Below are 22,382 nucleotides of genomic sequence, written 5' to 3' on the forward strand. Positions count from 1 at the left end.
TTCTTTAATGAGTTCTTAGGCAGCTCATACAAACATCTACATCTTGACAGGAACAACTTCTGTGCATTTTGAAATGCACCTTTCCAAAAACCAGACCCTATTAAATGCAATAGCAATCTGAGCCAACTGTCTTGTTTATCTGAATGATTATGATTCTTAAAGTATCACTACAGTACATACTGGTTTGTTCTTGGAATTCCATGTACAGAAAGAAAGAGGAATGCAAGTTACGAATAGAAGCAACTTGCATCAAAGATATGGAATGCCACTGAGTTTCAACAGGCTTCTCCAGCCTGTCCCCAGCTCCACAACCTACATTTGATGCTAGACAGACATGATAATGGTTGGGTTACACAACCCAGCCAGGAGGCTTTTTTTCAGTGAAAAGAGCTCTTCCTGGAAAGATTACATGGAAGGACATATTTATATAGATATGTGGACATATGTATTTCCCCTCAAAGAAAGCTAGACTTCTCCCCTATACTAAAATCCAAGGAGGTTTTGTGCAATAATGGCATGTGTCTATGGTCTGAAGAAGAAAAAAAAAGAAAAAAATAAGTTGTTTTATTTCATTATAGAGCCACAGTTCTAAAACCTGATCTCCAGGAACCAGGATAGGGGTTGGCACAAGGACAGGACAGGAAATAGCAATTAGCATCTGCCACCAGAGCTGTAGATAAAAGGGAAAGAAAAGGTCTTCAGGTTTGTAATACAAGATACATAGAATGGCAAAGAATAAGAGCAGGTTTAGGCTTTCTTTCTTCCCCTCTGTTGGAAAGCAGCAAACTGTATGTTTTGGACCACTGTTTAAAGACAAAGTGTTTGAGGCCCTAAGAAAGGGAAAGTGTCTCCTTCCAAAAGGGGGAAAACAGCAGTTTCTTCTACAAAGATGAATTTCAAGTTAGCCTTGGTTAGCTTTAGATATTTCCTAAATGCTCAAACAATACGTGAGGTAATGACAAACACTGCATGCAGCAGAATGCAAGTGTTCCTTCAAAGACACTTGTGCAGTCACAGAAAAAAAGAAGTCTAAATGGCTTATCAAAGCAGTAAACCCAAATGGACCTTTAAGAAAAACTTCTTAGGTTTGTCTGGCTTTTCTTTCCTAAAAGTAAAAACAACTTCACAGTTCATTACAAACAAAAATGAAAACAACCACCTTTGTATATCAAAGCTTTTCCCCTTAAAACTGTGCCAGGAGACAGTGCCATCCTCACATACAGCCTCTGCTTCAGTGAGGATTTCATAAGATCAGCATAGATCAGGACTCAAGTTCCTCAACGGAACAAGCCTGTTTGAAGCCTGGACAAACTGTAAACACACTCAGTGAAAAACTGTCTTCACAATATTTCTCCTACAAGTTACAGAAAGTGTTCTAACTCTAATTTAAAGGCAAAGAGCAAATAGACATAGGTCTAGCACATAGGTAGACATCCTGAAGAGCAGTAATCCCTTTGATAATCAAAAAATAACGTATGTATATGGGTACTATTCTGCTTGTCTTTCTCCTGTTTGCAATCCTGCCAAAAATCCAAGGTTTAGAGCAGAAGAATGTCTTATAATGTAAGGGACAGCTAGAACATTAGCTCTCTACCCCAGGAGCCCAAAAGCTGTAAACAGTTCTAGTACCTCCTCTGCTGCAAATCAGAGGCTCCATACAACAGGTACAGGCTCAGTTCAGAAATAAACTTAATTTCTATATGAATCAATTTAGATAGAAGTCCAGCTCCTGTATTAAAGAAGTCACAGAGAAAAAAAGATAGTGTTACTGCAATGAATACAAAATCTCTGTTTTGCAAATCACTTCCATTGCTGGCTCCACATACGACTGCTGCCCAGAGATCCATTCTGGTACTTGCTTACACTTCACTCCCTCGACATCCTCTGAGCACAGAGCATTTCTTTCTTTTCTGTGCACTTTTGTCTAAAGCAATATGGATTGAATGACTCACTCCATTATTCAAGCCACTTCCACGGTAGCCCTACTATTTTTGTATTTGTGTTATAGTATAATATTTATTGTGTCTTAATATATTATGCTTTGGTTTTTCATTTGCCAATTCTTCTCTGATTTACAAGTGCATAAATCCACCAGCTCTGAAGAGGTTCTTGTTCCCATGTATAGCTGCAGCCCTAACTGTCGAGGAAGTAGTGCGTGAGACAGCAGACCCCAAAATAATCTAGCCACGATCATTTTTCCCTTCTGAAACTGCCAGTGCTTATAAAACCCTGGGTTCATTCAGCACATGGGTAGTTGTCCTGAAGCAAAGCAGCCTCCTCCCATGCTCTACTGTCCACAAGCATCCAGAAGCCACCAAGGAGGTACAATCCAACCTCTGTGAGTAAAAAGCAAAATGTATTACTGTTGGCATCAGCATAAGAGCCCCTCCAGCTCCTCTCATGAATGGGAGACCAAAGGCAAGACATGAGCAGGGAGTGCGAGATGTGCTGAGGACAAAGGAGCAGGAGCAGGAACTCATCCCCATGGATGCCTGTACAAAAGCATCCAGAGCAGATGAACAGGATATGAATGGCCAAAAGGGTTGGGAGTAAAATTGGGCTATCCAACAAAATACGCAAAAATGAGGTAACTCTTGCCAGTCTGCATTATGCATGGCATCTCCTGGAAGACAGAGAAAGCTGCTCAGTCCATCTGAATCTGTACGCACTTAAACCAGAGGAAATGTGGTGTCTACATGAAGTATCAAAAAAAAACAAGCAGAGAAGCAATACCAGTCAAACACCAATCAAGCTCATACTATGCATATGGATAAATAAGCTTTCAGTGAAGTAAAATAAGCAGGCATTTAACATTACTTCCAATGGCATGGGCCTCTAGACTGTGCAATTTCTGATCTGCAAATAATGAAACGATTACCATCTCATCTTTCTGTACTCACAGTTAACTTCATTCTGATTCAAATCAAGATTTAGGGCTGAAATTTCCCCAAGAGCTCATTCCTGCTAACGCCATTAATTCAAGCAATATATAATGTTAAATTTTTACAGGTATTGTAACATTTTTCTGCAACTGAAAGTAGCTCCTCAATCTGTCTGCAAAATGTTGTTGTGCTCAAGAACTTACCTGTTGTGTTGTGACACCTGAGGTCCAACCAAACACACAACAAGAACGTCCCTTCCCTGCCAGGCCATGACACAGGCAGTGCTGCCAGCACACAGCTCCCTGATAACGGGGTTGCTCTGTCTCTGTTTGGTGCAAAAAGTCACGTTCCAGGACCACAGCTTAACTCTAGCTATTTTCTTAATAAAAATAAAATTTAATTTATGCTCTAGTCCTAAAGCTTGTGTCATTCCTAGCTCTTGCTAGCAATTCTGCAATGTCCAAATCCCCAACTAATTGACAGCTATTTTTTCACTCCACAGTTAAAACAAAACAAAACAAAACAAAACAAACCCCTTCACTTCTAATATATATATATATATATATATATAATCATGGATGTTTTCACATGCAAAATTTAGGCATGACTCTAGAATACACTTGGCCCATTTTGCCTAACAAACATTTACAGTCAAACAATTAAGATTCCTCTGTAGGACAGCAACTTTCCCATGTCAGTTTTATCCTAGACAAAAAAACTAAAACTGTCAGTAACTTTAATAAATATAGAAATCAGTGAGTGTAAAGTATTACTTGTATATATTTTAGGATCCAAAGATCCAAAATAAGATTTAAATGAAATATCGGCTGGTACCAGAAACTCCAAACTTTCAATCACTTTCCATAACGACAAAACTGTAAGTTATTGGTTTCTTAAGCAATCATAAAATTCAGTGGATAAAACACTGGTATGCAGCTGATGAAGCCTTGCTATGACTGCCATCTCTGCTATAGGACTCTTGATATATCATCTCACCTTGCTTTGCTCCACCATTGCTTTCTGCATGCAGAAAGGCCTGTATATAAGCCTGTAATTAATTATAATTATTTGTTGCTGCTATTCAGAATTTCCCTCAAAGCTTTCATGTAGCAAAATGGCCATTTCCTCATGTGTTCTTGAGCGATCCCAGTAACATGCAAGAAGGCTCAAGTTTCAAGATTACGCCAGAAAACAGAGCAGTGTATACATTCCAGTATAGACCAGCAAGATTATTGTGAAGCCTGAAGGTGTGACCTGCTTCTCCTCTCACCTTGCACATTTTCTAATAGCTCGCTAAGTACATTTATATCTTCAGGAAACCAGCAATACAAAATGAGTCATAGAGGTATCATCAGCAGTAAGTCCTTTTCAAAAATGTCACCAGGGTGCAAACTCTGAACCTCATCCAATTCCACATTTTCCCATTCTCATTATTACTCTGACATCGTAACTATATTTTTTATTATCTTCACTTTTTGCCACAGAAAGCAAAAGCATTTCCCATATATCAGAAAAACAGAAGAGTTTTAAGGTGTTCAACAGCATGGTCAAACATTGTTTTCCAAGTGAAAAGCACAGTCTATTTTGACCTGGCCAGTATCAGCATAAAAATCTTCAAAGCTGACCATAAAGATGTTTAAAATCTATAATCCACATAAAATCTATATAGTGCTATGAAGCAGATGTACCATCTAAAACATAGCTACACAAGCACTTGTATAATCTACTGCCAGAATCTCACTGTCAGTTTTTGGCCCAGGTCTGTAAATCCCTTTTACAGCCTTGCATAAGAGACATGTCCTTGTGCAGCCCAACGTGGCTGTGGCCTCCAGTCCCCACACAGCCACTGAGCAGAGTCTGCAGTACATATGCTGCTCAGCAGTGTGAGGCAGGCTGCTGGCCCTTCGCCACGGGAAGCAAACTCAGGTTGGACTAGTTCCCATGTGTGCATTCAAGATTTACTCTCTCAAAGACTGCCTCTGACCTTGACCGTGGCCTTTGAAATTTATGGATTGGTAAAAGGGAACAGAGGAATGAAAACACTTGAAGTTCCTAACCCTTCTTACCTACCCACACCAGATGGCTGCTGCTGACTGTCAACAGCAGCCCAGTGTTACTACATAACAGTGTCTGAGTACAAGAATTATATCTTATCAAAGATGGTGCGAAGGTTGGCTTTTAACAGGTCCTGGTGCCTTTTGGTCAGGTAACGCATTTTACTCATCTGGAATTCCGAGGGACCTACAATTTTTATTCCTGGATACTGCTCTTTCCCAGGCCTTTACTTCTGGAAAACAGTAGCTACCAAGTGGTTTTTGCTATGCATGCAACTCATCTTTTAGATGGTCCAGAACAATTGACCTGATTTTCAAAGGATCCCTTATGAAATCAGCAAGTCTCAGGCATCAGAAAAATGTGCCAAGTAGCTAAGTGTGAGAGAGTAGGTTTTGTGAGGGATCCTCCTTCATCCTGAAACAGTACTGAAGGTTTTATTTTTTAATAGCCAAGCCCAGAGAATCCATTTTTCCACTTCTTCTCTACATCAGAAGTCTTTCCCTGTCCCTCATAAAAACCTGGATATGAATGTGTTCTTGTTGGCTCAACAACTTCTGTAATGGAGTGGACAATTATTTAATTCCTTGAGCAAATGGATATTAAATGCACAGAAAAATTAAATCTTTTTTCCTGGGACTATCCTCAGTGTCTACGTTGCATCTGTTACCTTACCTTCCATAAAAGCACAGCCAGCAACAGGAAGATGAGAATTCCCACCAGCAAACTGATGGCAATGATCCATCCAACGACATACCCACGAGGCTCCAGATTGTGTAAAGCTTCAAAGACCACCTACAAAGCAATTAGAAAAATATATTTTTACGATTGGAAGCTGCATTGCTTTCTCCTGTACTCATGTTATGAAATACATTGCATGGTGGCCTGACTGATCATATCGTATTTCATCCATCAAACAAATATGGAATGTGCTCTAATTTCATGCTTTCCTTTTTTTTTTTTTTTTTTTTTTTTTTAATTATTTTTTGTGAGGGATTGAAAGCTTCAAATGGAATATGAGTGGTCATGTGACATCAGCTCCCACTAAGGATAAAGTATATTCACTCCCACTCAAAAACAACCCTTAATTTGCCAGCTCCTCCATCCCGCTCCAGACAGTGAGCGTCCTCTGGTGCTAAGCCACCAAAGGTGCACGAAGGTTTGCAACCAGCAGTCCTTGGAGTGGCAGAGACTGAGTCGACATCCTGCATGATTTGTCTTATTGTCACGTTCCCAGCTCCACAAGACACTGCAGTACTTCAATGAAACGCTGAGTCTGTTAACTTTTTTTTCACAAAAAAAAAGGGATTACTCGCATATATTCCTATTGAATATGGACAGTTTCTGTTGTGCTTCACAAGACATACTGTGGGAATGAGGGAAGGGTGTGTGCAATCATAGTCTTTTCTGGGAACACCTGCTGCTCTCTCCTTTTGTATAGCGTATACAGCAGAGTAATAGATCCTATAAAGTGCTTTCCTTAACTGCCTACTTTAAGAAGAAAATGGGAATGAATTATATCAAATGTAAACACAATAGGAATTTCCAATCTCTTGTTTCAATCAAAACCAGTTTCTCAGTGGAAAACTCAAAAGCAGTTCTCCTTGCTGATGGTTACTTCTTTGTTAAATTCTGCAATTTAATATCCAGCAAATATGGAGAGGCAGCCTTTTTTAAAGGTAGCATGTTTGCTTAATCTGGTTTTCGTTTAGTTTGGTTTGGTTTGGAAAGTAAATAAGTGAATTTTCCTCCCTTCTTCACAAACCACTTTCATCATCTATGCTTAAAAACGCCAAACCCTTTCACAGACTGTAACTGTTAAATCAATCTTTCAGAGTTAAAAATTGATAATCAATCAAAGAAACAAAACAAAAAAACCCTGTAGTTAAAAATGTGTGAAAATCAAGAAATTAGAATTAGATATGCTTATGCAACTCCAGGTGACTCTTCATAAATGACCCATGAAAGATCCACGAAGTGCAACCACTCACTGATGATGCTGTTCAAACAGCACTGCATATGAGACAGCAAAGAGAATATTCAAGCCATACGCGTGCTCCACCCAGGCATTAGGAAAAGGCTGCAACACAGTCCTGAGTTCTCCATCCTTGAAGGTTTCCAAGGCTCAGGCAAAACCAAGGAAGTCTTGAACCGGTGTGGGAAACAGCCCTGATTTGAGATGGGAGTGGGACAGGATGATCTTTCTAATGGACTTATCTTTGTTTTCATAAGGATAGCCAGCCTCAGTGAACATCCACAAAAACTGAAGGCACAGATGAAAGGAAACCACAAGTGGATAGGCCTATATTTTGTCACGGTGCTCCCATAAATAAATACTCCTTCATCTCAGTTTCACAGACTAACGTTGATTAATACCACAACATTTCTGGAGGTGGAATTTGAATACAGCACATGCACTGTTGGGTTTTTTTTTTTTTTGTATCAATGAAATACTATCATGCATTTAATGACAACAAGACATGAAAACGTAACAAATAGTCAGGAATGATAGTATACAAAAATAGCATTTTCCAAACACATTCCCATAACTAGTATCAAAATAGCTCAAAATAGCTCTCGAACATGGACTAGTTCTCCAAGAAAAAGAATCATTTCAGCACTTCATACATCAGCACAAAGCCTTTGTCAGGCCGTTTGAGATAGCTCAGAAAGTTTCCTGGGAAGCAGAGTTTCCCTCAGAGTCAAGACTCATGCAAGGGAAATACCAGACAGAGAGATCAAAGACAAATCTTGTGCCTTCCTCAGATTTCTGAGCCAGTTTGGAAAGATGATCTGCAGTGGCAGACCATTTCTCATAAAAGCTATGGGTAGCATCCATCTTTCGGAGACAAGTCAGATGACTAGTTTTTAGATGATAAAGCACTAATGTTATTTTCTTTAGGATTCTAAAAGGAAGAGAAAAATCTCTTAACATACTAGGTATTGCCATCTTTAATGAAAGGAGACCTTTAAGCAGTCACTGGATGCAAGATGAGGTGGTGCCTTCTCTTCACGACTTGGAAATTAAACGTTAATTTAAAACAATCTCCAGCACAGGAGAACTGTACTTCATGCTGCCAAAACACAGAGTAAGGAATACCTACAGAGGTCAAACTATACATCACCCCTACAGTTTTAAAGTAGAATAGCTTGGCTGTATTCACAGTTAACAGTCACAGCTCAAGCAATCGAAACTAAGAGAGTATAGAGTAACAACAATTTCTTTTTCTTATCAATTTACTTTCTTCTACTAGTCTGGAATCAACTGGCAAGCATAGAAAAAAAAATACTCTGTTCACAGCTTTGTGGTTTGGAAAGGAGCAGGGATGTTGCATATGTTATGTCCTAATCCCACTCAGGCCTTCAAAAACCACTTGTATTAATATGCAGACACAGCCATGAGTTTTGGTTAAGAAACAAACAAAACAAAACTACTGGGGAAAAAAACCATACATATACATAAGAGAAAACCCACAAACTTTAAGCCCCAAACAAACTAGACTGGGCATATAGTGTACAGCAGACATTGGAAGTGTCTGTGGGGAATCAGTACAGAAGGACTGGAAGGGACGGAAGCAAGACATCCCAATTGGGAAGCAGAAGGCAGAAGGTGATGTCTCTAAACAGAAACTTAACAGCCACCGTCTGTCAATGAACCTATGGAGAGCCACACAACTGAGGAAAGTAAACCCTGAATGAACCTTGGCATCCTCAGCAGCACAGCCTCTGTGGGGCAGCCAGCAAGGTGCAGAGCGCAAGGTAGTCCTTGGCCTAGTGCACCTCCCACAGCCACAGCTGATAGAGAAGACAGGAGTGATGAAAGTGACTGATGCAGAAGAATCACTTTAGAATCACAAGATATCCTGAGGTAGAAGGAACCCACAAGAATCATCAAATCCAACTTCTCATTCCACACAGGACCACACAAAGTTCAAACCCTATGTCTGAGAACAGTGTCCAGAGGCTGCTTGAACTCCTTGCAGCTAGAGGCTGTGATCTAGGCTCCCTGGGGAGCCTGTCCCATGCGTACCACCCTCTGGTGAAGAACCTTATACTGACACCCAACCTGACCCTCCCCTGACACAACTCCATGCCATTCCCCCAGGCCCTGTTGCTGTCACAGAGAACAGAGCTCAGTGCTTCCCCTCCACTCCCTGTGAGGAGCTGGAGCCGCCACAGGGACTCCCCTCAGCCTCCTCTGCTCTGGGAGGAGCAAACCAAGAGATCTCAGCTGCTCTTCATACACCTTGCCCTCCAGACCCTTTCCCATCTTTGTAGCCCTCCTTTGGACACTCTCTCATAGTTTTAGGTTCTTCTTATATTGTGGAACTCAAAGTGCACCCAGTGCCGGAGGTGAGGCTGCACAGCACAAAGCACAGAGGGACAAGCCCTTCCCTTGCTGGGCTGGCAGTGTGGCCCTGATGCACCACCCCTGGGTATAGTTGGTCCTTTAAGCTGCCAGGGCACGCTGCTGGCTCAGGTTCAACTTGATGCCAACCAGAACTTCCAGATCCCTTCCCACAGGGTGGCTCTCCTGCCTCTTGTCCCCAAATTTGTACACATGTCCTGGGTTGCACCAGGTGCAGAATTTGGTAGTTGTTCTTGTACACCTTCATGAACTCAGTGGCTGCCCAGACCTCACATTTGTCAAGATCTCTCTGCAAGGCATCTCTGCCCTTGAGAGAGTCAACAGCTCCTCCAGCTTAGTGTTGTCCTCAAACTTAGCATACATTCGCGTCCTGCATCCAGACACCATCTCCAGACCAAGCCTTTCCTTGACAGATTACGAATTTGATTCTGTAGAGAGCGGTGTGGTTCAAAAGGCTTAAAGGACATCACTGATTTTGTTAGCTTGCTTTCTAAATTTCAAACATATCCAGTAAAAGCATAGGAAAAGAAGAGGAGTTGCACACCTCCTGTTAATGCCATCAGCAAAACACACTTAGTGCCTTTTTCTAGTTGGACCAACAAAGCAATCTCTGGGAGACTGCTGATATCGCAGAGCTCCACCTGGGTACACAGCTACCGCCTTGCAGAAGCTGTGCTGTCAAAATTATGGAGTATTTGCAATAAATGGTGACAAACTGGGGAGTGATTGCTATTTTCTTTTGTTAACATTGCTTGGGAAACCAGAAGGGGACCACACAGGGAAGGAAAAGCAAGGTTTAGGTGAGGACTGATCCCCTTCAAATATAGTTTTATTTGCTTCTTTACTCAAGTGCAAACACTCGTGGCTCTGAGCAGGACCAGCAACAAGTGCTGCTCCAGCCAGCCAGGCCTTGGAAGCCACATAGAGATGCCACTGTGATGACATGTGGGTTTCATGATGACATTTGAGCATCTCTCAATGGAACCTTCAGACAGTTCTGCTGGATTTCACTTGCCAGCTGGGAGGGCAAAGACTGGCTCATTGCAGAAATGCCTCTGTGTGAGAACTTCTGTCAAACTGAGACAAGAAAAATTAAAATTGAGCCACCTGAATCAGAAATATCTTCTGTTTCCAGAAGAAGGAAAGCCAGGGAAGCTGGCTGAGTCCTCAAGCTCCCATTCTCCTGATCCTCCAGGTTAGCTTCAAAGAACAGCTTGGGATACTGCTGCACCATGGATAAAGGAAGAAAAGGATTCACTAACTTTTTCTGATGAAGAGGAAATTAAGTGTTTACCTCACACTCCTGAGGAGAGAAAAGCCAGCATTTCCTCAGAACTTAGCCTGCCACAGAAACTCCGTGATTGAAAGTGATGAATTTAAGATGATTTGGTGCGGTCATGGTGGAAACAGCATTGTCATCAATGAAGAAAAGTTTAAGCTTGAAGTATTGGAAAGGAAAGAACTTTCAAGAGTTTTTCAGACTGAAATATGAAAAGCTTCATTCATCAACTTAATCTGTATGGATTCACCAAAATACAATGTGACTGTAAAAGTTCTCCTGAATTTCTGGCAGAATAAATTTTGATGCTCGTAGAAAGGTACATAATTTGCTCCACACAGAAACCAACTCCCACAATATTAACTCTGGTGGGAGGAATGGAGGTTCCAAGAAAATAAACCTTGGTAACAGAGGAGATGAAGATGACAGTAAATGTTCTGATCTTCATTTCTTTCTGTGGCCGTTTCTGGGTACATCAGAGGTAGCATTGCTGAGCAGCAGAAATATGGATAAAATGGATTTGGGTTATATCTGAGTCAGAACCATGGAATGGAAATATAAATAATTTGAGATAGGATGAGTCTATTTATTTCAATATATTTGCAACATATCTTGTTTTAGTCAGCCTAACCTATAGGATTAAACTGGCTGAATGACCTTTTAAATACCCATGTTCATCTTCAGCAGTTAAGTCTTACTTTTTGTATCTCGCTGTCTTTCAGTCCCAAATAGATAGCAATTACTTCTTCTCCTATGAATTTTTCACTTACCCTTCTACTATCACCCATGCTTCCAGAGAGATGATCCACAACCGCTTGAACACTGTCAGCGAAGAGTTACCCTGAGGAGACGCAAGGTGGCTGCCCCTCCCATGCAGGGAGACCTGAATGAGAGCCACCTGAGGAGCAGACCAGGTGCCCAGCCCATGTGAGGAGTGGCTGCTGGGCAAGACAGGAGCATGTTGGCAGTGTCAAAGGATGATGGCACAGAGGAAGTGGCACCCATGGGGCCCCTGCCATTCAAGCGCCCTAAGAAAGCCGCCATCCAAACCAGTGCTGCTCCAGCCCTGCCAGACCCTGCTGCAGCAGCACAGAGGGAAACGCCTCCCTGGCCCCCTCCCTGCTGCTGTCGAGCAGCAGCCAGACCTCATCTGCCACTTCTGCTCCTCCACCTCACACGGGACCCAGGTTTACAACTGGCCCACTGCAGGAGGAACTTCCTCAGCATTGACAGGCACCAGAGCAGCAGGCTCCGTGGGCTCTCCTTACCTCATCCCATGACCATGCTGACAGCAGCCATGCTGATGCCAGCTCACGGGCAGCCCCATCCTGCCCCAGTTGCACCTACAGCTCTCACTGGGCACATGCAGGGGATGCACTGGCACCCCAGTGTGAGACCCAACTGCAGACACCGGGGACTGCAGCACCACTTATAGGTTCATAAATTGAGAGCTCATAGACAGTTCTGGAAAGGTGTTGGACTGATAAACATTCTCCATTCTCATGTCCTTTTATTTATTTGTCTTTTTATCTATTTATTTATTTAATGATTCTGGAAGTAAATGTTGTAATAATAAACCTTTTCAGTTATCATGTCCTTTTAGTCATTCTTTCATTCATTTATGTATTTAATAGTGAAACCACAGATTGAATCTGTATGTTGTCTCTCAAAAAGAAGTAAAAGCAATGGCTCTAAAATCACTTTAATGGTTTTCTGTAAGAATTAAACTCCACACAACCTCCAAATCACTGTTTCATTCTGCTTTTCTCAAAACAATTCCCCACAGAAAACCTGTAACTATTTTTTGATAGCATGCACGCCACAAATTAAAAGTCTAGTAAGATTTTAAAAGCACATTGGCACACAAACTTCCTTTATCCCTTCAAATTCTCTAACACAATGCAGTGACAAGATCTTATCTCTAATAAGACAATTTTCATCTTCCCCCCCCCCCAAAAAAAACGAAATCCAAACAGCAGAAAAAAAAAACCCCACTACAGCTACACTTCAATAACTTCACTTTTTCTCTACTGGAGACAGAAGCTGAAGTTGCGGTTGTGCCACCGCTGCTACTCTATTGATTTTGTAAAACAACACTGAATTGTTAATTAGGAAATGACAGGAGTTTCAGCAATGGTAGCATATGGAAAATGATAAAAAGAAAAGACTGAGGGTGAGCTCAATGAAAATGTGAAGGGAAAAAACATCCCAAAATTAAAACTAGGAAGCATACAGTTACATGCAATTAAAGAAATCCTTGCACAAGTACATTAATAGGCCTGGCAGCAGCTGAGAGAGCGTGATGGGGGCAGCAGACGTCTGGTCTGAGGAAAACATGCACAATGGTCATAAAACATGAAGAGGATTATAGACTTGTTTTCAGACTGACCAGATGCCAGTAAAAGGCCATGAAAAACACAGCTGACTTGACGATGTATGAGGAGCTTTAGTTTCATATTTATCTTTTGCACTTCATGCTGTACTTATGGGAAGCCTGGAAGGTAGCTTAGTTTGCCATACAGCTGTAAGTAGCTCAACTGTCAAACAGGTTTTATGGAATGTAATCGGCCTGCTGAACAGAGAGCAGCACCCTACCACTAACCTCTGAAATGTTGGATGAGCATGGGCAAGGGCAATTTCTACCTGTGTCAATTGCTTGTTATATTCTGACTTGTTATATTCTGATCTTAATGAAGAAATTTAAAAGGATTAGATATCTTTTTTTTTGTGTGTGTGTGTGTGCCCAATTTCCATAAATTATGTAGGTAAGAATTTAAAAACAATTGAGCAGGAATTCCACAAATACCTCAACTTTGTACAGTGCCTAAGTCCTTAGGAGAACAAGGACATGCTGATGCACTGGGACTCAGAAAGACAAGAAAGATAGCTCAGCAGTAGTTGGTTAGAAATTGGTAATGCATTTCTCTTTGCTTATCCAAACTAAATTAATTTTATGCACTTGTATCATGAGGCCCAGAACCATAAAAGCCATGCTGAGCACACAGAAGGTGAACTCGGATCTACTATTTGAGCACTGTGTTCTCATGGAACTCATTTTTTGGTTTTGCCTCACATGCATGAAAGAAGGAAGCTAAACCTTCATGGTAATCCATATGCTCAAGAAAAGAAAGTGTGTCTCCTGAGAACACCGCACATCACTTTCAGTCATTATATACTCATGTTTATACAACTGTCATCAAAGATAGTGATCCAAATAGTTCACATTCATATGATTTGTCTGATAGAAGTCCACACAGAATCATAGAATGGCTTGGGTTGAAAAGGATCTCGGGGATCATCAAGCTCCAACCCCCCTGCTGCAGGCAGGACTGCCAACCTCCATATCTAATTGTCTCCCTATCACATCGGCTATTGTAACTAGAGAAAGAAAACCTATCACCCCAAATCACATCAAAACATATCCAAGTCCACAGAAATAATTCCTGAAAATTAAATTTCAAAGACTGCCTGGTCTTACAGAAATGTAGGTCACACCAAAAATACTACTTCCCATTTACTTTCATGGAAACTACAACAGATACAAAGAGCACAACAACACTATTTGATAGAGGAAATTCTCAGTAACAAAACACTCTTTTTCAACATAGTCATCACCATTATCTATGTGTTTTTGCCAGCAGTGAAAAAGAGCACCCATAAAAATCTGACCAGTAGAAGTGACCCACTGTCATTGTTGTCACAGCTGAAATGTATCACCCACCACCTCACGGTGCTCATGTCCACTGTTTGGTTTCCATAAACATTCAGCAATTGTTGATGAAAGTCAGTGGGTGCCATTTTTTTCCTCTTAGAGGAATTCACGAACACTTTTGCCTCTGACGCACTTCCATGTTAGACACAATTTGGTCAGACTGCCCCTCTACTGCCATCTGTCACATGGCAACAATGTGTAACAGAATACTGGTGGGAAAGTTCAACCTCTACTGCCATGCCATCAACATCTGCCTCTGATGTTGTGGGTCAACATAATAAAATAGGAGGCATTACTTTTGCAGCAATCCTGATATTTACATAAGCTTTATTGTATGACAAAACTAGTACATATATGCATGGTCTTACCATCACTGTCAGTTCTTAAACTGCCACTGCAAACATTAGTCACTCTTTTCCTTTTGCCTTCTTTACAGATATTATGTACTCTGATATTATACACTCAATTGTAAAAGTGCTCAGTGAAGTAAGGGTAGTTGGTCATAAAGAATAGTTTATAAGGGTTTAATAAGTCCGTATTTAGCTGTAGACTGCAAAGACCTTTTCAGATTTATCATGATAAAAGTCTAAGAAAATGTGTTTCACTGTTAGTGAACACTTTAATAAATAGACTCAAAGGTAGACCATACCCAACTGTTCAGGAGCTACTCCGCAAATGGATATGGTACAGCAGCCTGTGGTCAATTAAAAGCAAATATATTGGGATTTTAAAACGGAAGGGAGGAGTACGAGCAAAGATATTTTATCTCTTCTTTCTCTACTTCCAGCAGAATAGTTGTGGCTTGTAACAACTATTGTTCCCTTCTGCATTCCACAAGAAGAGAGAGCAGAGAAAAAATGAATATCTTGAGCCAAACCACATGTCTAATTTTTTTCCCTTAACGTGACCCTATGCAAAACATACAGCAACAGAGAAGCCAACAGACATATGGAAATAGCATAAAGGAGAAAGCAAATAGCACTCACAATAGAAAAGACTTGAAATTATAAATTGATGTTACATAGCTACAACATGTAACTTGTGCTCCTTTGCAGCTTGGGCTTCTCAGGAACTAGGAGCAAGCGCTTGTTTGAAGATTAATATAGCTTCCCAGCACACACCCTGTACTTCACAATCACTGCAACTCAAGGCTTGATGAAAGGTTTTCCAGGAACAGGAAAAGGACAGTGTTGCTTTGTAGTGTTGTTGGGGTTTGTTGTTGTTGCTGTTTGTTTTTTACTTCAATCATTATATAACAGTGAAATACAGTGGAGCTTGCATTCCTGGATATAAGCATTTCTAAATTTTGAATGTTAAATAGTAATCTTATATATTTGACATTGTGCCTATCATTTCAACATTCTGAAATCATTTACGGATCAAAATACCTGGCAGAGAGATCCTGGCTTCTCCTATTTCAGCTGAGGCACGAGTATCACAGCCAGGTGTTACTTCAGTCACCAATGATTTTTTGCCATAAATTTTCAAGATTAACTCCGTGCTAGCTGCAGAATTAGAGATAGCTAGCAACATATTAACAGTCAGAGCTGCAGGTCATTTGTAAGGCAGGTTCCCAGGGAAGACAGGCTATATTTTTCAGTTCAGCTGCCAAGTATATTTTTTTCTAGTGTTCTTTAGGATGGTCCAGAAAAGTGACACAGAAAATAAAACAGAAAGAGAAAATGGGTCCTGTCATGTAAACGACCTTCTTTTCTTGACAGTTCTAATAAAATTAAATGATGATGGAGAAAGTGGACACTATAGAAGATCTCTGCACTCCAATTGAAGGTAGTAGATGCAGGTTCAAGTGTTTCTTTGCCTTTGTTGTTTTGAATCCAGTATCTCCTAGAAGAGTGCTTTAATGTGTGATGTCTGTCTCTTCCAGAAGTGCTTTGAACTCAATACTCTTACACTAAAACCTCAACAGCACTCACTGAAGTGAAGCCAGTAAGAGAATGGTTGCGTGGATTGGTAGTATTATGGTCACTAAGAGTAAATGAGTAAAAGGATCTAGATCACGTTCCAAGAATACACAGCAAGAGGAGAAATAGAGATTGACACTCATGTGAGATAGAAATAGGAAATGACATTACCAAATTTCACTAGGCAAAGAGAAAGCTGAATTTGGGTATGGCATCCTGCCCAATCTTCTTGCATAAGCATTAGACAACTTGGTAGTTGGAAACCAAACTCAGCACCTTCCTTTTCCAGCAACTGTAAGCATGGACCTAGTTTTGGCCCTATAGTTTTGGTCCTACAGAACTTTACCTACAGCCAAATCTATATTGTGAATTCACCATGAACCTTAATATTTCTCCTTCAATTTTTCATCCAGCTTCATGAAGATCAACAGAAAATGCACTTTCAGATTGCACATGAATTCCCCCAGTTCATTGTAAATAAACAGTTAAACCAGTCTGTGTAAATTTACCCATTTTATCACCCAAAATATCATTAACACTTCTAAATATTTTGTATAGGAACATCTGAAAAGACTTTGCTGGAGTTTCAAGAGTCTTTTAGTTTTTCAAGGAAAATGAATGAGAGCAGATATCAACCTTGGAGTAGGAAGCTAAACCTAATCTTGGCATGAATTCCTCAAAGCCTATTACAACTTCGGCTAATACAACACAGATTCTCCTGTACCACAAAAGACCGTTCACAATAGCATGGTTATCACAGTGAGCAAAACCACAGAAGCAAGGTTAACTGCACTGCTAGTCTAGCCAGACAGTCTGGGTGCTCCCACCAGCTAGCCAAGCCCAAGTCCAGCCACAAATTCCAGTTTGCATTGCTCTCTTAATGAACTCTAGCCCACTGGGAACAGGAAGCATTTCTCTTAATGTTCATTTACTTACTGTCTTTTCTTCTGGACTCCCATTGGGCACCTCTACAACCCGAAGGTCAGGGTCCACCTGCACCCTTGCCCTCGTGACAAACTGGATAACCGATGAAATGTCCTGAAAAGTAAAAACATAAAAAACTGGATTTGTGGGTGGGAAAATAAACAAAACATCAAAAGACCTCAAAACAAAACATCAAACATTTGAAACATTTGGCAGTGTGATAAATACATCTAGATAATGCTTAGTGTAGGTTAGATTGAGAGCTTAGTACAATCCTGTTTTGAAAAAATATACTTTACACTCATAACATATGATAGATAAAAGCAAGCACATTCCCTCATGTTAAAATAAAATCAAGTATGTTGGACTTCAAACACAGCATTCATTCATATTTGAACTTTAAACACAAATTGTATTTAGCTGTTTGTTTTGTGTCGTTTTTTTTGTCTGTTTGTTTACCACATGTACCACAAAAGCAAAAGAGTGAGAACCTTACAAATCACTGCAGACAATCTCAATATTAATAAACATTAAAGAAGAAATCTTTTTATTTTTCAAATGAACAGAAAAAACATAGACATGAAAGCTGGGACAGACTCAAGTATAAGCCACAAAGAAGACTGCATAATTAATTGAATCTGTGCACTTCAAATATCTTTAATATCCATTGTACATCTTCCTTTGCTAGTATATTATTTCTCCTATATTTTACTAATTGCATTTTAACAGGCACATTCTAATAAGCAATTTTAATTCATATCTTAGTCATTCCTATGCCATTTGTGTTGGGATAGGTAGGTGATAGGTAGAAAATGGCAAGTATTAGTGATACTGACCCAAAGACTTGGGTAAGCTCTGCATGTCTCCTAGAGGTGGGATGAATCCTGGCTATTCTCAGGACAGAATTCCCCAGAAGCACATTTTAATGCACTCAATTATGTGCTAACATATTTTAGCTTTTCCATATACAGGTAACAAACACCTGAAACTTCTGGCCTTTCTTATAACTTCTGTTTTCAAATATGGACATACATTAGCAGATACAGTTGATTTCAGCTGGAAAGGCTCAGAGTTACTACTACTTTAGGAACTGATCTCTAACAAGGGCTCTCTCCATTGTTTTTTATCTAGCACTTCTCAAATGCAGGTTTATTTTAGCAGGCTCATGTTATCAATTTTCTCTTCTGATTATCTTACACACCTACAATCTTACAGCATCTTGCCATAACTAGACAGTCATCAATTTTTTTAAGTATAAGAAACAAGGAAATATTTTAGAATTTTTATAGATTTGTTATTTCATTCAGTGACTTCAGAGAAGACAAGAGTCAGCTTGCAACCATTTGTTTCTTGTCACAAATGTCAGGCTCAACATTAATATGGTTGCAATGCATCTTCTTTGAATAATAATCATTTGAAGTAAAAAATTACAAAAAACTGCCACGTCTCTGTTTACATGGAAGGAATGATAGTTTGTCACAGTTTACATGCACTTAGTCTATTTCTCAGTTTTCAGAATGAGAACTTTCAGAAATCAATTCCAATTTCAGAAGTCTCTTGCCTTACCACCATGCATACAATTAGGGGGCTTCATTTGTTGTTTCTCAATGTATAAATTTCTAAACTTCATTTATTTCTGTCTTAATGGGTAATGCAGAAGAACTAGGATTAACACCTCCATGCATGGTGTTGATAAATAGATCTGTTTTCTTTGACACCGTGATTTTTTTTAATAACACATTAGTTAACAGAGGGAATAATGCAACTTTTGTGTCTATTGATGCATATACGCCTGCTTAAAATGGTATTTAAGACTGATGACAAAGGCAGCACCTACCTTCTTCAGTATCTCAGTGTTCAGCAGTGTGTAAATACTTATTTCACTGGACTCTGCTTTTGCTAGAGAACTTAAGTTGCAGCGTATAATTAAGCAGGACCTGCCTGGTCTTTCACAGTCCTACAGAAAATATGGAAAAAGCTCTTAGACAAGGGAGGAGACAATTCACTGAAAACTGTGCAATTGTAAACACTCCAGCTGAGTAAGAGGCATGGTAAGTTGCTAAAACCAAAGCTCCTGAGCTGAAATAGCAGCAGTTTTCAAGACCTGAAGACAACGACGTAGTAAGATCTGCATTAAAGCAAGTTAAACGAAATTCAGTGTCCAAAATTTAGGCTCTGTTGGCCCAAGGCCCTCCTGTTCCACTCACCTTCAGTGAAACAGGTGAGTAAGGACTCTGGTTACCAAGTGCATGCTGCCACTTCAGGTAGCTCCCTTAATTCTAGCCATTTAAAAATGAGAAAACTGAAATCACTAGGCATCCTCACAGATTTACTGGATATCCCCATATGAGTATTAGTCTACATACATCAAACAGCTGCTTGATGGTCAGCTCTCTGCTTGAGTTCCTCAGGCTGATCCATGCAAAATTTTTTGTAATATGCACCACGTCTGTTCATTTTACGCAGACTTTCTTACCAATACTTTTCTGCCAGACTTCGTGAAAAAAGCAAATATAGTGTGGAAAATATTTTCATTCTCTTGGGGAACCACACACGGGTTGCGGTTTCGGTGAAAAGAGCAGTTGCCTTTGTCCTGACCAACCTGCAAGCACAAATGTACTCAGTTATTATTCTAAATTAAAATAAATAGCACAAGAAGGTGGAATTAACCTGTCCAAAGAAGGTGCCTTCATCCGAGCTGAATGTCTGGACTCCTCTTAAGAGGCAAAAGAGAGAAATAAGCCACATACAATTTTAAGTCAATTGTGTTACTGTGTGTATTACATTTCTTGTATTATTTTGTGCTTCGGCCACCTTGACTGTTTCACAGTTTTATCTGAACAAATGAGCTAAAGGAAATCCTTGTGTAAATGCACAATCCTGGCCACCAAATCTGCTCCCTGACCTTCAGCATAAATAGAACAAAAATAATGAAAATATATTCATATATTGCATCTTTAAGTTATTCACTTATCCAGAAAAAGAAATGAAGCAAGTGCAGTACAATAATGTTTGATACAGATGATCCTCAATCAAGATAACCTTGCATGAGAAAGATATTCTTACTTCCTGCTAGTTATGAATATTCACTAGAGAAAATCTATTGGAATTTAATACAACCTGTGACACTAAAATATCAGCGAATTCTCCCTGCCTCCATCTTTAAAAGCTGTGTGAGATTTTTCTAAAAGACGCCAAGTGATATTCCTGCATATCCTGTAGCTGACTTCCCCACATCCTCCACTGTGAGGAAGAAAACTTCTATCTTACTTAAATCATAAATGTTTTAGAAAGAAGAAAAAAGTTTTTACGGATATTAAGTTGCTGCATGGTCTGAGTCACATTCTGCATGGGCACTTTTTAGCCAAGTTAGTCACAGTGTTGCCAAAAGATAAACAAAGCCTTATCTACATTTTAAACATTGTCTACCAGACAAGTGATGGCCAAGTCCCTTGCTAGGATAGAGCTTTTTCTGCTTCTCTGGCCCACAAACACTTCATAATCTGTTCTTTGAACTATGCATTCACAACCTGGCTTTAAATAATCTGTTCTTACATTCCCATTAGATAAATACACAAGTAGCTATCCAATGTTTATAGTTTCTCGGGATCAACCGAAAATTAAGACAACAATGTTCTCCACTTGTCCAAATCATCTGGAATGAGATTTCTTTATTTACTGTATGTAAGAGATGCACAAAGCACAGTGACTTTTATTTTCTTTGAACTTTCACATGGGAATTGGATTCAGATCAACCAGGAAGTTTATGTTAAATCAAGAACACCAAAGAGTCCAGATCTACTCAGTACCTGCTGCTTCTTCCTGAAAGCTAGAATTACCAGAGATTTGGACAGATTCACATAAGAGATATAGAGAGAACAGTATGAACTTTTACACTATCCCAGTCTCTAAATAGTCCTGTTTTACATCCTGTATAAACAAAATGTAAGAACAAACTAAAGCAGAAATATCTCAGAAGACAGAAAGGCATGATCTGGCATGAGGCAACATAAATCTGGCCCTTTCTTCTGTAAATGGCTGTATTTTCTAAACCGAAGCTTGGATAACCTCATTTTTTCTAAAACACTTTAGTTGACACAGAGGAAGTCTCCTCCAGAGGACTAAATCTGAAAATGGAAGTATCCTTCCTCCCAGCTATGCCGTAATCCTACACAAGGCAGCTATTAAATTCAGCATCTCGGACCATGTTAGGAGGGACACATGCAGAACCAAACATCTCCTGTCACCTGTGCTACTCTGGAACAGAGCAGTGGCTCACTAACAGCCTGTTTTAGTAGCCAAAGATAGGTGTCACCTCCAGAGAATGAGGTAGACACTATCTGCTTGTCAGAATTTGGGTGAATTCCATTGGGCAGCAATTCCGTATTCAGGTGCAATCTGTGAATCTGCAATCTATCAGCACAAGTTGACAGTTAGTGAGCAGGAAATGATGCAATGCAGCTGAGAAGTTCTCAATTTCTTTAAGCATTCTTAGAAATACCAGAGCCAATGAATAAGGAAAAAAGTAACAAAACTCTTTGAAATGAGTGGATCATGTGAGTTAGGGTGAAATCTAGCCTTCTCAAAGGACAGGCTACATTTGTTTGATTCTTAGGATGGCTGTCAGTCACTTACATTTCACATCAGCTCTTATTTTCCTCAGTTTTCATCTGAATAAAAGGAAGGTTCAGTCAAGCAGTCAGACAAAGGTAAGCATGGTAACTTTTCATTAAACTCTGTTACCAATGAAAGATTCAGCTCCAGGAAACCAGGCCATTAGATGGAAGCTTTGCAGAAAGCTCCTGCTCCCATTATGCTGAGAATGAACTCTAAAATACAACTTGGAATGCTCATGTTTGAGTTTCTCCTTGTCCAAACAAGATACTACCCCAGACACCTGTTTTAATTCTTGTGACTAGTTTCACAATCTAATACACATGAAAAACAAACAAACAAACAAACAAACAAAAAAAACCAAACCAAAACCCACAGAAAGCTTCTTCTAAAGGCTTTGCATGAGCAAATGCTTATCATTTACAGAAGCAAGAACAGTGCAAGTCTTAGGGTACATATCCAGCCTCTGACAAAGTCTTGGAGTTACAAGGTATGTGATATACTAGGGCTTTTTGGAAATTTTCATGTAGTCTTAGCAGTCTAAAAGGAGAAAAGGACTACCACCAAAATGATCTTCCCTGGGATATAATATTTCACAGAAACAGCAGAAGTGGGAGTAAGGAAGGAG

At 39.9% G+C, this 22,382-nt stretch overlaps 1 protein-coding gene across 2 annotated transcripts in view; it reads right to left on the reverse strand.

Annotated features, from left to right (window-relative positions):
• The window catches only part of ITGA9 (integrin subunit alpha 9), a 222,841-nt gene that overhangs the window by 15,651 nt on the left and 184,808 nt on the right, over positions 1-22,382 (reverse strand). For both annotated transcript variants that reach the window (NM_001012858.2, XM_040683149.2), the window contains exons 24-27: positions 19,617-19,742; positions 18,978-19,097; positions 17,153-17,254; positions 5,610-5,729 (exon numbers count right to left, since the gene is read on the reverse strand). In NM_001012858.2, coding sequence (NP_001012876.2) covers positions 5,610-5,729; positions 17,153-17,254; positions 18,978-19,097; positions 19,617-19,742 — 468 coding nt within the window. The remainder of the gene's footprint in view (positions 1-5,609; positions 5,730-17,152; positions 17,255-18,977; positions 19,098-19,616; positions 19,743-22,382) is intronic.

This window comes from Gallus gallus, chromosome 2 (assembly GCF_016699485.2).
Source record: "Gallus gallus isolate bGalGal1 chromosome 2, bGalGal1.mat.broiler.GRCg7b, whole genome shotgun sequence".
Taxonomy (NCBI): domain Eukaryota; kingdom Metazoa; phylum Chordata; class Aves; order Galliformes; family Phasianidae; genus Gallus; species Gallus gallus.